This window comes from Dreissena polymorpha, chromosome 9 (assembly GCF_020536995.1).
Source record: "Dreissena polymorpha isolate Duluth1 chromosome 9, UMN_Dpol_1.0, whole genome shotgun sequence".
Lineage (NCBI taxonomy): Eukaryota > Metazoa > Mollusca > Bivalvia > Myida > Dreissenidae > Dreissena > Dreissena polymorpha.
Window position 1 is genome coordinate 102,272,548 of NC_068363.1, and position 13,491 is coordinate 102,286,038.

Here is a 13,491-nt window from a genome sequence, read left to right on the forward strand (position 1 = left end):
GGCTGCATTATGTGTGGACCCGGAGTGTGCGCAGGCACTCTTTCTTATTTACTTTCTAGACTTGCGAAATTTTGGACGAATTTTGAATTATAGCTGCAAACTACCAGCTATTTCCTTGTTACTGAAAGATTTGTAAATTTTGATGTGGCATTGTGTTGTGGAGTGGAAGCCAGAGTATCCGGAGGAAACCCCACCTGCCCGGTATGGTGACCACCAACCAAACTCACATGCTGTAGGGAACGGGCATTGAACCCGGGTCGCCTAGGTGAGAAGCGAGTGCACCAACCACCGCACTAGCCGGACAGCGTCAGTAGTATAATTATAATCGTTTATTTATTTCATTCAACTATTGCTGCTGCTGCTGTCATTAATACTACAGCGACAAATTCTGCCTCCTCTATTTTTATTTGACGAATTTTACGTATAAGACACAAAGTTGTAATGACAAAACACACACTATTTTCATATGGTATTCATACATATAAAGATATATTCCCATTTGACATAGACTTTTTAAGTTTTATAGCAATTATATTGTGAGATTGGTAACAATGATGTGAAATTCTCATGTTTAAAACGTCAAATCGAAAATACAGACGAGTAAAACAATGTTTTTGAAGCATTTAAAGGGGTCTGTATTAGAGTGATACGTGTGTATCGGAAATCATCGTCATCATCATTTCATTGTCGCCTGTGTTCCCGTCTGGGACATAGACCGCCGACCAGCTTTCTCAATGCGTCTCGGTTCTATGGCGTACCATTTCTGTCGAAAGTCTATGTAGCTTTCTAGGTAAACAAAAATTTGTACTTCGAAGTACATATTGTACTTCGAAGTACACAAAATGTACTTCGAAGTACAAATATGAAATACACTTCGAAGTATATATTTGTACTCCCAAGTACAATTTGTACGTCGACGTACATGTTTGTACTTCGACGTACACATTTTCTGAACAACCAATCAAAACACTCGTCTCTTGAGCCGCTTTTCCTTGAGATTTATTCATCATAAATGTTTAAAAAAAAATTGCAATGACATTTTGAGGATAAATACATATTAGTAGGATGTCTCGGTCCGTTGATCTGTCATGGAATTAGTGATCTTTGAATAAATTGGGTAACAGCGCAACATCAGAATCAAGGGCACCCAGGGGCGGTTCCAGGATTTCTGGTTGGGGGGGGGGGGTGATATTGAAATATTTGATAGGGGTCCGAAATCCACGACATTTTGAGGATAAATGCATATTGGTAGGATGTCTCGGTCCGTTGATCTGTCATGGAATTAGTGATCTTTGAATAAATTGGGTAACAGCGCAACATCAGAATCAAGGGCGCCCAAGGGCGGTTCCAGGATTTCTGGTTGGGGGGGGGGGGGCGTGATATTGAAATATTTGCTAGGGGTCCAGAGGGCGAACCCCCCGGAAATCCACGATTTGAGTTATTTAGAGGGCGTTGACAACCACTTCTCGAGCATGTCAGGCCTTATGTACTTTCATCAAAGTACCTTCTTTTAATGCCAAAAATAACATAGTTTATACGTTCAATTGCAGCGAAAAGAGAATCAATGTGCAAAAAGAGAGATACATCAGAATCGCAGAGTTCGACTTGAAAAAAACCGGCGACAGGGAGTCTAGAGTTAAAACATTTAGTGATTGTCTGTGATTAGTGGAAAATGTTGTGTACGAAAAAGAAGAAAAATTAGTTTAAATAGGTTATTTAGGTCTATTTTAGTATGAAACATCAAATGAATTGACTTAACTTTAAGGGGGGGGGGGGGGGGTACGCCGCGTCCGCCCCCCCCCCCACCCCCTTGGATCCGCCTATGCCTATTATAATAATTACTACTCAAGACCAACACAGAAGCAAATGCTCGTGTAATGTATTATTTTTTATTTTCATTAAACACACTGAAAACGATGCATTTAATCCATTCGGTCGCACGGTTCTACTCCTGTATTGCGTAGATGGAGGACTCACTCTTGAGCATGTCGTTCTGCTCCTGAAATAAACATCATAATACATACGTAATATTACGCTAGTCAATTGTTCCAAGAGTTTGTATCACTCGAGTGGCTTGTGTGATGACGTACCGTTTTAGTCATTGTTTTGTCAGTTTTGTTTAAGTAAAAAATACTCTTGTTAACTGTTTTCGTTAGTTGTTGTATATAATAAATACATATATTGTGTTCATCGTTAACACTTTGCATGCTGGGAAATTTGTCGTCTGCTAAAATGTCATCTGCTGAATTTCTAAAATTAGCAAAAATTCGATTTTTTTCATAGAATACTATCAGGATAGCAAACAGTTTTGTGGCGTCTCATCTGGATCCAAACTGTTCGCAAAGGCCTTCAAAATTCGGTTCCAGCACGTCTGTGCCAGTCACTGTGGAGACCGCCGTAGTACGAGAAAAGTATGCAGTCATCAAAATTAGAGGAAAAAATAAAACATCAATAAATAAGTATTGAATATCAGACTTGCAGATATATCTGTTGATTTACTAAAGTTGATACGTAGTGTTTTTCGTTCACTTACATTGGTAATAATAAATACAACTACATACACTTTTATACTTTATAGGTACGTATTCCGTTTCAAACAAAAATACGTTCCATTGAACGTATTGTCACAGGCAATTATACTGCCGTGTTCATGGAAAAATATGAAACTTTGGACAACAACATTCATTCATGATTTGTTAAGTTGTCGTTCTTAAGAAATTGTTACGTGAGCACTTTCAAAGTCAGAGATGAAAGTTATTTAATAAGGTTGTTAAAAGTAATAAACAAGGTGTTCAAACTGATTCGCGAAGACATGATCGACCTCGGTGAGATTTAATTTAATATACTATTTTTTTCCATGCAAATGTATAACTTATGGGATAAAACTAAACACAAAATATCTACACGTATTAATGGCGCTACCTCTTTTTGTCTGCTGCGCAAGTGCCAAACAGGCATAGGGATCTTCGTCGGGGGAGCGCGATATCTGTCAATAGTCGGTCTGGGTTTTGCCATCCTGCGACAGGCAATAATTCTGTCGGCTAAAGCTTGTCGCTCCATCTCGTCTTCCTGCTCCATGGCGGCTTCGTCGGCGAGGAAACTCTCGCACGGCGACACGTAGAAGGATCCGTCGCTCTGCGTGTCGTCTGTCGAATGGTGGACCGTAGCCTTTTGTAACACCGATTCCCGTAGGTCCTGTAGCATATCCTGTAATCGGGCATCCACTTCAGCCTCACTGCACGGGAACTTTGCGGCAGTTTTCATATGGTCGCTCTTGCTGCTTCCCCCATGTTCACGATCATGGACGACTGGCGAGCCTCTGTCTACCATGTTGCCATTTATGGAGGCAGCCCGCACAATCGCGGCGCTGTTGTCAATGGTGCCGTCAGTTGCTGGTTTAGCATATCGAGGTTGGGAGCAGTCTCCCGTACCGCTGGTTTTATCGAGTTTGACGCCAGGGTCGTAGTGACGCTGGACAAGTTCTCCGGTCCCGCGCGTAATACTTCTACGTGAGCCGGCGTCAACTGCATTGCTAACAGCAGCGGCAGAACTTCGTTTTGTAGAGGACTTTAGGCCTGTATCGATTTTTGCAGATACGTTGTAAGCGCCTGCTTTACGTGTTTGAACATTGCCAGTTTTATTCGTCGCCGTAAGTGTGTAGCTTTGCGAGTTCATTTTTTCGTATTTCTGTATTGGCTGGTATTTGTGTTCAATGCCGATTTTAAAATCCGTATGCTATATTATTGTTGTATTGTGTGAGCTGCGTAAAATACGTGTTGCACTCTTTAGTTGCGACGTTGCTATGAACAACCTTTAAATTGACGTGACGTCAATTGAAGCCCGTGACGTTAAAGCTTATTTTAGATATGACGACTATTAATATAAGTGCTCATGATCATAACGTGTTTTTGTCTAAAAAATCATTTTTTTTTTAAATACATTTGCAAATAAAATAGATAATAAGAATTTGTTTCAACAAACATTCAGTTGTATAATTGTGTGTATTTTGAATGTTTATGAGGCCCTTTCTGCGCGAGAGGCTGCATTATGTGTCGACCCGGAGAGTGCGCAGGCACTCTTCCTTATTTACTTTCTAGACTTGCGAAAGTTTGGACGAATTTTAAATTATAGCTGCAAACTACCAGCTATTTCCTTGTTGCAAACTACCAGCTATTTCCTTGTTACTGAAAGATTTGTTAATTTTGATGTGGCATTGTGTCGTGGAGTGGAAGCCAGAGTATCCGGAGGAAACCCCACCTGCCCGGTATGGTGACCACCAACCAAACTCACATGCTGTCGGGAACGGGCATTGAACCCGGGTCGCCTAGGTGAGAAGCGAGTGCACCAACCACCGCACTAGCCGGACAGCGTCAGTAGTATAATTATAATCGTTTATTTATTTTATTCAACTATCGCTGCTGCTGCTGCTGTCATTAATACTACAACGACAACTTCTGCCTCTTCTATTTCTATTTGACGACTTTTACGTATAAGACCCAAAGTTGTAATGACAAAACACACACTATTTTCATATGGTATTCATACATATAAAGATATATTCCCATTTGACATAGACTTTTTAAGTTTTAACGCAATTATATTGTGAGATTGGTAACAATGATGTGAAATTATCATGTTTAAAACGTCATATCGAAAATGCAAACGAGTAAAACAATGTTTTTAAACCATTAAAAGGGGTCTGTATTGGAGTAATACGTGTGTATCGGTAATCATCGTCATCATCATTTCATTGTCGCCTGTGTTCCCGTCTGGGACATAGACCGCCGACCAGCTTTCTCAATGCGTCTCGGTTCAATGGCGTACCATTTCTCTCGAAAGTATATGTAGCTTTCTAGGAAAACAAAAATTTGTGTACATATTGTACTTCGAAGTACACAAAATGTACTTCGAAGTACAAATATGAAATACACTTCGAAGAATACATTTGTACCCCGAAGTACAATTTGTACTTCGACGTACATGTTTGTACTTTGACGTACACATTTTCTGAACAGCCAATCAAAACACTCGTCTCTTGAGCCGCTTTTCCTTCAGATTTATTCATAACAAATGTTTAAAAATAAAATATCTTTATAATTGAGGAAAAATGAATAAAAATATCAAAATTGAAAAAAAACGAAAAAAAAAAGAAGTTTCAAGTATTTAATGCATTGAAATATTTTATATACCAACTTGAAGAAGATTCAAGGTTGCCTTTTTTAATTTATAATTATCAAGCATATTGTGAGTATTTATTGACCATGCGGGGCGGAGTATCACGGTCCAGAGCGTTACTGTGTAGGAAATTCCCAACGGTAACCAAAGTGTATAATAATAATCTCCCAGGTTTGGTCGTATTGTGTGATAACCATTATTTGCATAAGTCAGAGCAATCTCTTGCACGACGGTCACATTACATTCACCTCTGTGTTGGGCTCAGAACGGACTATTGTTATGAAAGCGTCTCATTCATGTCATGATCATTCCAAGCGTTCATCATTGAGGTTACAGTATACTAAACAATCTTTTGCACGACGGTTACATTGCATTAACTGCATTAAAGAAAACCATCTCATACCATGATATCTTATATCAGTCTTAATTAATTATTATAAAATTGATAGGTTTTTTTATGTTAAGAAACCAGCATACATAAATACGTCGAAACAATGCCTAACGTCACTCAATAAAAAATATGTACAATTGTTTACATTTGTGAAGTGCGTGGAATGATTACATCTGTGTAAATGGGCAATAAAATAGTTTCAAAGAGTTGCATTAAAACTCACAAGTTTTTGCACGATTTATCGTACATTTAAAAGTCATATTTCTTAACTAAATGCATGCGATCTTAAATATCCACACAAATATACATTGTATGCGTTTGTTCGGTCTTAGCTATTTGGTAGACAAAATGGCGTGCTGAGCCTTATGCAGAGTTGTATGTGAGAGCAAGGAACGACAACTCTGCGTGGAGAGGTTAAGGCCCGGTCACACCGAGGTAACAGACGAGAAACGGACATAAAATCATTTTATCCGTTCGTGTCCGTTCTTATCCGTTTAATGTCCGCTTCATATCCGGTGAATCCGCTCCTTGTTCGGCGATGTCCGGTGACATCCGTTCCGTCCGTTGGGAAGTTTTGAGCATGTTCAAAATGTTTCACCGGATAAAACGGACAGAGATCTCCGTTTGATGTGCGGTCTTGATACGTTAGTTTACGGTTTGTTCGGAACTCGTGTGTTACACCTCCTGTACGTATCCGGTTTATGTCCGTTAATGTCCGGTTGCCCTGGTCCTAACGTCTGTTCAACAGATAATAACGGACAGCTAACATATACAAAAGTGCGAGAGGGTGGCGGAACAAAACTGTTGACATACATTTAACCGTAATTAACCTGTAGGTCGAAGTATCATTTCATTTTGGTACGCCTTATGAGAAGGACATGTGCAACGGAGTGTCGTGCTCGCATTCAGTTAAGTCAAGCCACCCTTGTGCAGACCCAGATTGACCTTTCGGATGCTAATCTGGCCATGCATTGTCTTGCTCAAAAGAGAGCAAGGAGACGGAGGCAGCGCAGATGGTGGATCAGGGCTTGGCTGGGTCCCGAGCGGAGGCGTCAGTTCGGTCTGTATGACCAACTTATGATCGAACTACGACGAGAGGACCAACGCGCATTCATCAACATCATGAGAATGCCACCCGAGATGTTCGATGAGATTCTCGCACGAGTGGGCCCAATGATAACGAAACAGCATCGTGTGTCTGGTTCAAAGTACCGTGACATGCGATTCGGCTGGAGGGTACCCCACAACACTATTTCTCTTCTCGTGCCAGAAGTAAGTACCGCTTAATTTACTATAGTACTAGCATTAATTTTAAAAGGCTTCTGTTAGTCATTTTAGTATATTTATATATTTTATAGTCTACTTCTATCATCATTTTATATTAATTGCATTGTGTTTAGTTATTGGTATAGGATAAAAGGCAAATAGATGAGTGCGTCCCTACAAAACTAACCTCCTAAATTGTGCACATGTAATACCATTAGTGCTGTCTTGTGCGCATATCTTGAAATGTACACAGTTATATGCACCGTTTATCAAGTAGTATATGTTTACTTAATCATCCACTCGCTAAAAGCCATGTATTATCTACTGTGGCATACACTTGTAATCCACGCTAGCTTATCATACTGTTATCTTTTACACGTCAGGTGGGTAGAACAGTCATAGATGAGTATGCTGACGACGTGATGCCGTTGCCAACAACAGCTGCCGATTGGACGCGAATAGTGACGGCTTCAGGGACAGCCCGAATTTCCCCCACACGATTGGTGCTATTGATGGCAAACATATTGCCTGCAAATGTCCAACACGATCCGGGTCTACGTATTTTAACTACAAAAAGTACTTCTCCGTTGTCCTGCTAGCTCTGGTGGATTCTGACTACAAGTTCGCTTGGGCTGACATTGGAGGCCGTGGTGCTGCATCCGATGCACAGTTGTGGACCGAGTCAGACCTGAAGGCAGCAGATGATAACGGAGACCTTGACCTGCCAGAACATGAAGCTTTGCCACATGATACTGAGGATATACCCGGTACCCGACTTTTTCATCGGAAAGAAACTATAAAAGTGTTCGACCGGCCAAGATTGATTGATTTATTTATTTATTTTTTTGGCGTAAGTGTACATAAACATTCATGATAAAGAAAAACAAGCATATGCATGAAAAACAAAGCAAATAAAATTATGATACTTTAAAATATAAATAAAGCATGACATAAAATGACCGTTTTTTGTACGTTGGTGTTCGGTTCTTGTCCGTATCTCTCACGTTGGGAGAACGTTTTGTCCGGTACTAATGCGCTACACTGCCGTTTTATACGGTAGAAGTCCGTTGCTCGCACGGTAATATTCGTAAGCCGACCGTTAATTATCCGTTACATATCCGTTAAACGTACGTTTTTTTCCGTTACATCACCGGTACTTGTGCGGTCATTGTGTGCTTCCTACGCTTCACACACCGATTGCGAGCGTCTTGAGCGGTAGAGCAGGTAAATTTTATCACCGGATAAACAAAATCTGCATATTTTGTCCGTTTTTTCTCCGTTGCATATTCGTTAGTCGGTCTGACCGGGCCTTTAATTCCGCCGCGCCAGGTCAATAAATACGCACAATATCTATGAGTTAGCGGTCGATAGTCGCATAATTTGGTTTAAATAATAAAAATAATGTTCAATGTCAAATATCTCTTACAGCGACAGTATGAGGCGTCTTCTGATTGGCCAACAGTGAAAAGGGTCGGTAAAAACTGTACGTCGAAGTACATTTCTCTTTTTACCTAGTACGTCTTGTTGACTTTCGACCCAAATGGTACGCCGTACGGTTCTTTGCGATTCTCGCCTGCCCCACGTCTTGCCCATCTACTTGCATAGCATCTGCATCCAGGTTTCGGCGACGCATGTCATGTTTATTGTAAATGTTAAAGTAATCACATTTTATATGCACGTTTGAATTATCGAAAATAATATGCTTTCTTTATTTCCAAAAGTAATTATTTCGTACTTTTATGCAATTATCTGTATTTTTCGGCATAGCTGTATACGCCAGCTTTTCACCTTACCTGACATTTGTAACTGTCCAATAAAATTCAAATAAAATTTCCCGCGGCTAAGTCAGAATGAATACACTTCATTTATTCCATAGGCTGATTTGAGCATACGACCAGAACATTGGAAACATGTCCGCGTCTTTGTAACACTGTTTTACTGCGTGTTCATTAGGAAACAATTTTATTACTAATGAAAAGGCTTAGTAGATAGAACAGTTTTACACTCAATTTCGACATCAATACAGTTTGTGCGTGCACCTTTTATTTTCAGAGGACTAGTTATAGCGTGAACTAGGTGAACTAATTTGTTTTCAACAATACCATGATAAATATTATTTTTAATTAATTTAGCAAGAATTATTCCACCATATTGACTAATGTATTAAGCATGAGCGCGATGATTCTCGATACTGTAAATAATCAAATCAAATAGCAAAGCCCGACAAACCACTAAAACAGGTTTGTTCGAAGAACGCGCGTACATGTATAAATATCTAAAATATGTACGGATACTTCGCGTGTGGCCGGTTGACTCATATGTTTTAATTTCACTTCCATTCATCTTTTGGTTTTCTGTTTTGTATCTAAAGGTTTATGACCAGCAATATGTAATAATGTAAAATAAGCCGCGAAAACTCCGCGTAACATCCCGTACTGCATGTGATGCAGCTAAGAACTGCACAGAAAGACATTCGCTATCCTTGATCTCATTCATTGAACTCTTTACCTTTCATAAAGTCCAACCACAATCAACGCCGTATATCCTTTTTAAAGATATTTCTTGTTTAAACTTTTATTTGAAAAGCATAAGATTTGTGTTGTATAATTGACCTAAAATTGCGCAATTCTTCGACTTTACTCGAAAAGGTTACATGTTTTTCGTATATGAAAGCGCAAAATTATGGTGTTTTACTCAGTAGTTAAAGGGCGTGAAACTTCAAAGCAACGTCATATTGTACAAAGTTCTATAGCTGGTCAGGTTTATATAGAAGATTGTCAACTATACGTTTTTTTTTTATAGAACTTTTATCATCAATAGTCAATAATTGTGAAGATGCATTGGTTGTAAAACTTTTCTTTGATTTAATAACTAAGTGGGACACTTAGTGTGCACAAGATGTGTGTTAAACATGAAGTTTAATTGATCATCTGTTGTTATGTGGTCTTTTCGAACATGCCAGTGAAGGTTTGATCAACAGTAATACTGTTTTTTATTTTATTGTCTAAGTCACTTCCAATATATGTATTTTCTGTGAACAAGAATGGTTTATTTTATGTCAAGGCCCAAGCAAAAAAAATTCTGCATTTAAAATTTTATGAATTGATACATTTTTAATTGTAGTTGTACAACTGTATGGAGACTAGGTCAATTGCCTTACTTAATAAGTTTAAAAACACTGAACCGTTCAATTTTCCGGTATGATGTTCTTTTTGCCATATGTCTTCTTGTTTTATAAGAACTACATTGCATGGGTGGTGTTTCCTTAATCAGGGACCTATAGGTCGCTGCCTTAATGCAGATTATGCATAATGTGCAGAAATATTCCAGTGGTATTGTTGATATACACATGACAAAATGTGCCATGTTTTACTTATGTTATTTTCAAATGATTGAATTAAACAAATCAGCTAATGTTCACTATATAATTGTTAAATCTGCTATAAATGTTTTGAATGTTTTTAACACAATCAGCATATATAAAGGTTATTATAGTTGTGGTAAGTTTTTTAAGTCTAGTTGGGAATTTAATAAATTGAGAAAGTTTATACGGGTAGTACAAAGTGATCAATATTAAATACGGCTGAAATCCCAAGTTTATCCTCATTATCATAATATCAAAGTCTAAAGTGAACAAGGATAGGCTGTAACCAAAATTGACCAGGAACATCAAACAAGACTTTATCAATTTCTTTTTTTATTGTCACCCTACGAAAATAATGACATAAAATACAAATCGAAAAAAATAATATTGCACACAAATTGATCTTAAAACATGGTCTTATGTTAACAGTTGCAATGCATTCATAACATGCACACCATTGCAATCACACTACATGTTCCCATTTTCGCATAAACCTGTTTAGCAATTTGCAAAAGTTTCACTCATTTTCCGCTAAATTTACAAAGGAATACAAAACATACATTAATCACTGAAAATGCAACAACAACATATATTTTGTTTGAAGGAAAACCTTACATATGTGGTTAACTTATTTTGAACAAGTCAAGATTACTCTTGATAAATGTCTATTTGAAACACGCAGTTGTTTCCCTTATGTCCCTTATATCACAACGAGCATAATTAATGTCAATAATATTTTTACAACACATACAATGACATACAAATTAATTACATACGATATGCTTTGCCATGAGATGAATAATTATATGACATGTAGAGAGGTAAGTGATGTATCTACAACTTACAGTAATAATTTTAACGACATGCCCTGTAAAATCTACATGCCCTGGTATTCAAAGTTGCACCCTGATAAACTTCTCAAACTGTGAACAAAGAATTTACTGCCTAAGGCACAAATCTAATACACTTGTACAATACTGAATATCATTAATTTTATTATGTTAAACATTCAACATTAATATAACATAATGACACATTTTTTACAAAAAAGGATGTCATTGCGTCTTACATACAATTAGACAACAAAACATTCATTAGCTATAAAACAGGGAAACATAAGGGCAAAGCAATAATGTTTGTATGCAATGTTATTTGTGTTGTTGCACGATTGTTGGAGAAATTCCCACTTGGCAGTCATGATATCTGGTTGAATATGAAATGAGCATGATTATCCACTATGGAGTTAAACTCTTAACAATTAGATATGTATTTTGACACATTTGTAGTCCCTTAGAAAGATAAATATAATTAAAGACCTTTCTTCAAGATTCAAATTTTAAAGGCTTCATTTCCAACCCTTAGATACTGATGAGTAGCAAACAGCATCAATCCTGAACAGACTGCGAGTTACTGGCAGGCTGTTCTGGTTTTATGCTGTTTACACATAGCCATTTTCACTTTGCTTCTGTGTGTGAAAGGTTTAAACAACTTTGTTTAAGCTTGCTTGCAACCAAAGCATTATAGTAAGAGAAACTTTTGAATTGGTTTCCTGGGAAGAATTAGTGTTTGGTGTCTTTGAAAAGGTTTGCAGAGTATGGGCTAAAATGAGGCCGTCTCGGTCTCAAGGCGGTAAACATATCAGTCATACAATTGGGACTTCTAAAAACACAATTATAAATTTTTACATATACCTGTTCCGAAATTTGTAAATAGATACTTCACAACCTTTTTTTTATGGAGAACAAGGTGGTAGTATCAAAAATTTAAACTTACTGGAATTTGTGTACTCATGTGTCATTGTGAGCAATTTATATCACTACAGTTTATTGATAATTCTAAATATAAATTTTTAGTATTCATTACAAATTATACACACAAATTAAACCCAGATCTACAATATTTAGTCATGGGTAAATACTAAACACAGTTTTACATATTCAGCAAAAAGCCCTTAACATTAAACAAGTGTATGCAGAAGATTTTATTAACTAAATCATGATCATTAAATTTTAAGTTTTAATTTAAAGATGAATTTTTTTTTATGATAAAAATAGATGTTAACAAATTTGAATGCAGGAGTACTTGTAGGACATGTGTCTATAAACATACAGACAGACAGTAGCCCTCGGTGAATCAAATATAGACCCCCCCCCCCCCCCCCCCTGGTAGTACATTGCAGTGGGGACAACAAGTTATGTAAGTGACACTTTGCCAGATTGTTGAAAACCACAACTCCTTTGAGTTTTCCCCCCTCCTTCACAGACAAATCACGCTGCAGTATTTCCCCCTTGGTCATCATATTGTGGATGGATTTCTTGGATGGACTAGACTCAAGCAATGCCGTCCCTTTATTCTCCTTTCGGGTGAGTTTTTGCCCTCTCTTCTGCTTCTGTTAACTGTTTGTGTTCTGCAAGTGTAAAATACCATGATATAATGAAAGCAGACTGTAAAATCAAATTTGGGTCAGAAAATACATCTATCCCCTTACCTTAACCAAACCTCAGTCAAAAACTCAACAATTCTCCTAATGACAGCTTTAGTTTCATCTGATACTTATTAACTACATAGTCTCTGCAAAAGTCACATATCCATAACTGGCAAAAAGATCTGTTAATCATGTAACAATTAATGGCCAGGACTTTATTTAACTGGCCAATAAAGTACAATTAGGTTCTTTACTAGAATTTTTACTGGCCAGTAAAAAACATTTAGGTACTTTACTAGGATTATCACTAGCCATGTGGGTCAGTGCTGTTGTACATTTGTCGGCCCTCAAACATTTTTACTGGCATCCATCGTTCAACTGACTTAAGCAGAGACTGCCACACTGCCTATGACTGCTCTATCAATTGTTTGGCAATTCTAAGAGTTTAAAGTGGTAGATATTCTTAATTTGCGTAGCACATCTATTTCTTGCATGAGAACCTTCATTATCTGGCATTTTTTATGGATGGACTAGACAGAGGAAAACATAAAATTAAATATCTAATCTTGATAATCTTTTCTCTCAGTTGACTTCATAATTGTTAAATGAACTGAGTTTTGTGATTCCATGTAGTTATCACGTCATATATAATTTTATATACTGTGACCAAAGCAGGGCGTCAATATATAGGGATATAATATCATTTCCTCGTTTGGGTTTAGGAAGGGTTACAAAAATGATGGCTAAAGTTTGGTCATAAAGACACAAAGTACTGGTCCCATAGACACAACACTGCACACAGGCGTTCAATGCAAGTGAGCCAAAATATATGGGTTATAATCTTTTACCGATAACATTAGCTTTTTATTT

At 37.6% G+C, this 13,491-nt stretch overlaps 3 protein-coding genes across 3 annotated transcripts in view; 1 reads left to right on the top strand and 2 right to left on the bottom strand.

Moving 5' to 3' along the window:
- Positions 1–1,875: 1,875 nt before the first annotated feature.
- Positions 1,876–3,815, bottom strand: LOC127844377 (uncharacterized). The gene is made up of 2 exons (XM_052374521.1): positions 2,923–3,815; positions 1,876–1,999 (listed from the first exon to the last, which is right to left on the bottom strand). Exons 1-2 carry the CDS (start codon positions 3,673–3,675, stop codon positions 1,946–1,948), a joined length of 807 nt encoding a protein of 268 aa, XP_052230481.1. The 5' UTR covers positions 3,676–3,815; the 3' UTR covers positions 1,876–1,945.
- Positions 3,816–6,284: 2,469 nt separating this feature from the next.
- LOC127844379 (uncharacterized) lies at positions 6,285–7,706 on the top strand. The gene is made up of 2 exons (XM_052374525.1): positions 6,285–6,838; positions 7,216–7,706. The coding sequence occupies exons 1-2, from the start codon at positions 6,434–6,436 to the stop codon at positions 7,429–7,431; spliced, it is 621 nt and encodes a 206-aa protein (XP_052230485.1). The 5' UTR covers positions 6,285–6,433; the 3' UTR covers positions 7,432–7,706.
- A 2,806-nt stretch (positions 7,707–10,512) lies between these two features.
- Positions 10,513–13,491, bottom strand: part of LOC127844373 (protein disulfide-isomerase TMX3-like) — a 95,177-nt gene continuing 92,198 nt past the window's right edge. Inside the window, exon 15 of the mRNA XM_052374513.1 lies at positions 10,513–12,603. Within this exon, the coding sequence (XP_052230473.1) occupies positions 12,545–12,603 (59 nt within the window). The 3' untranslated portion in view covers positions 10,513–12,544. The remainder of the gene's footprint in view (positions 12,604–13,491) is intronic.

Excerpts from the sequence above, each read along its gene's own strand:
- LOC127844379 (XM_052374525.1), top strand. The coding sequence starts at position 6,434 with ATGAGAAGGACATGTGCAACGGAGTGTCGTGCTCGCATTCAGTTAAGT. Across the intron at positions 6,839-7,215 it reads TTTCTCTTCTCGTGCCAGAA|GTGGGTAGAACAGTCATAGA; the intron begins GTAAGTACCGCT and ends TTTACACGTCAG.
- LOC127844377 (XM_052374521.1), bottom strand. The coding sequence starts at position 3,675 with ATGAACTCGCAAAGCTACACACTTACGGCGACGAATAAAACTGGCAAT. Across the intron at positions 2,000-2,922 it reads TGCGCAGCAGACAAAAAGAG|GAGCAGAACGACATGCTCAA; the intron begins GTAGCGCCATTA and ends TGTTTATTTCAG.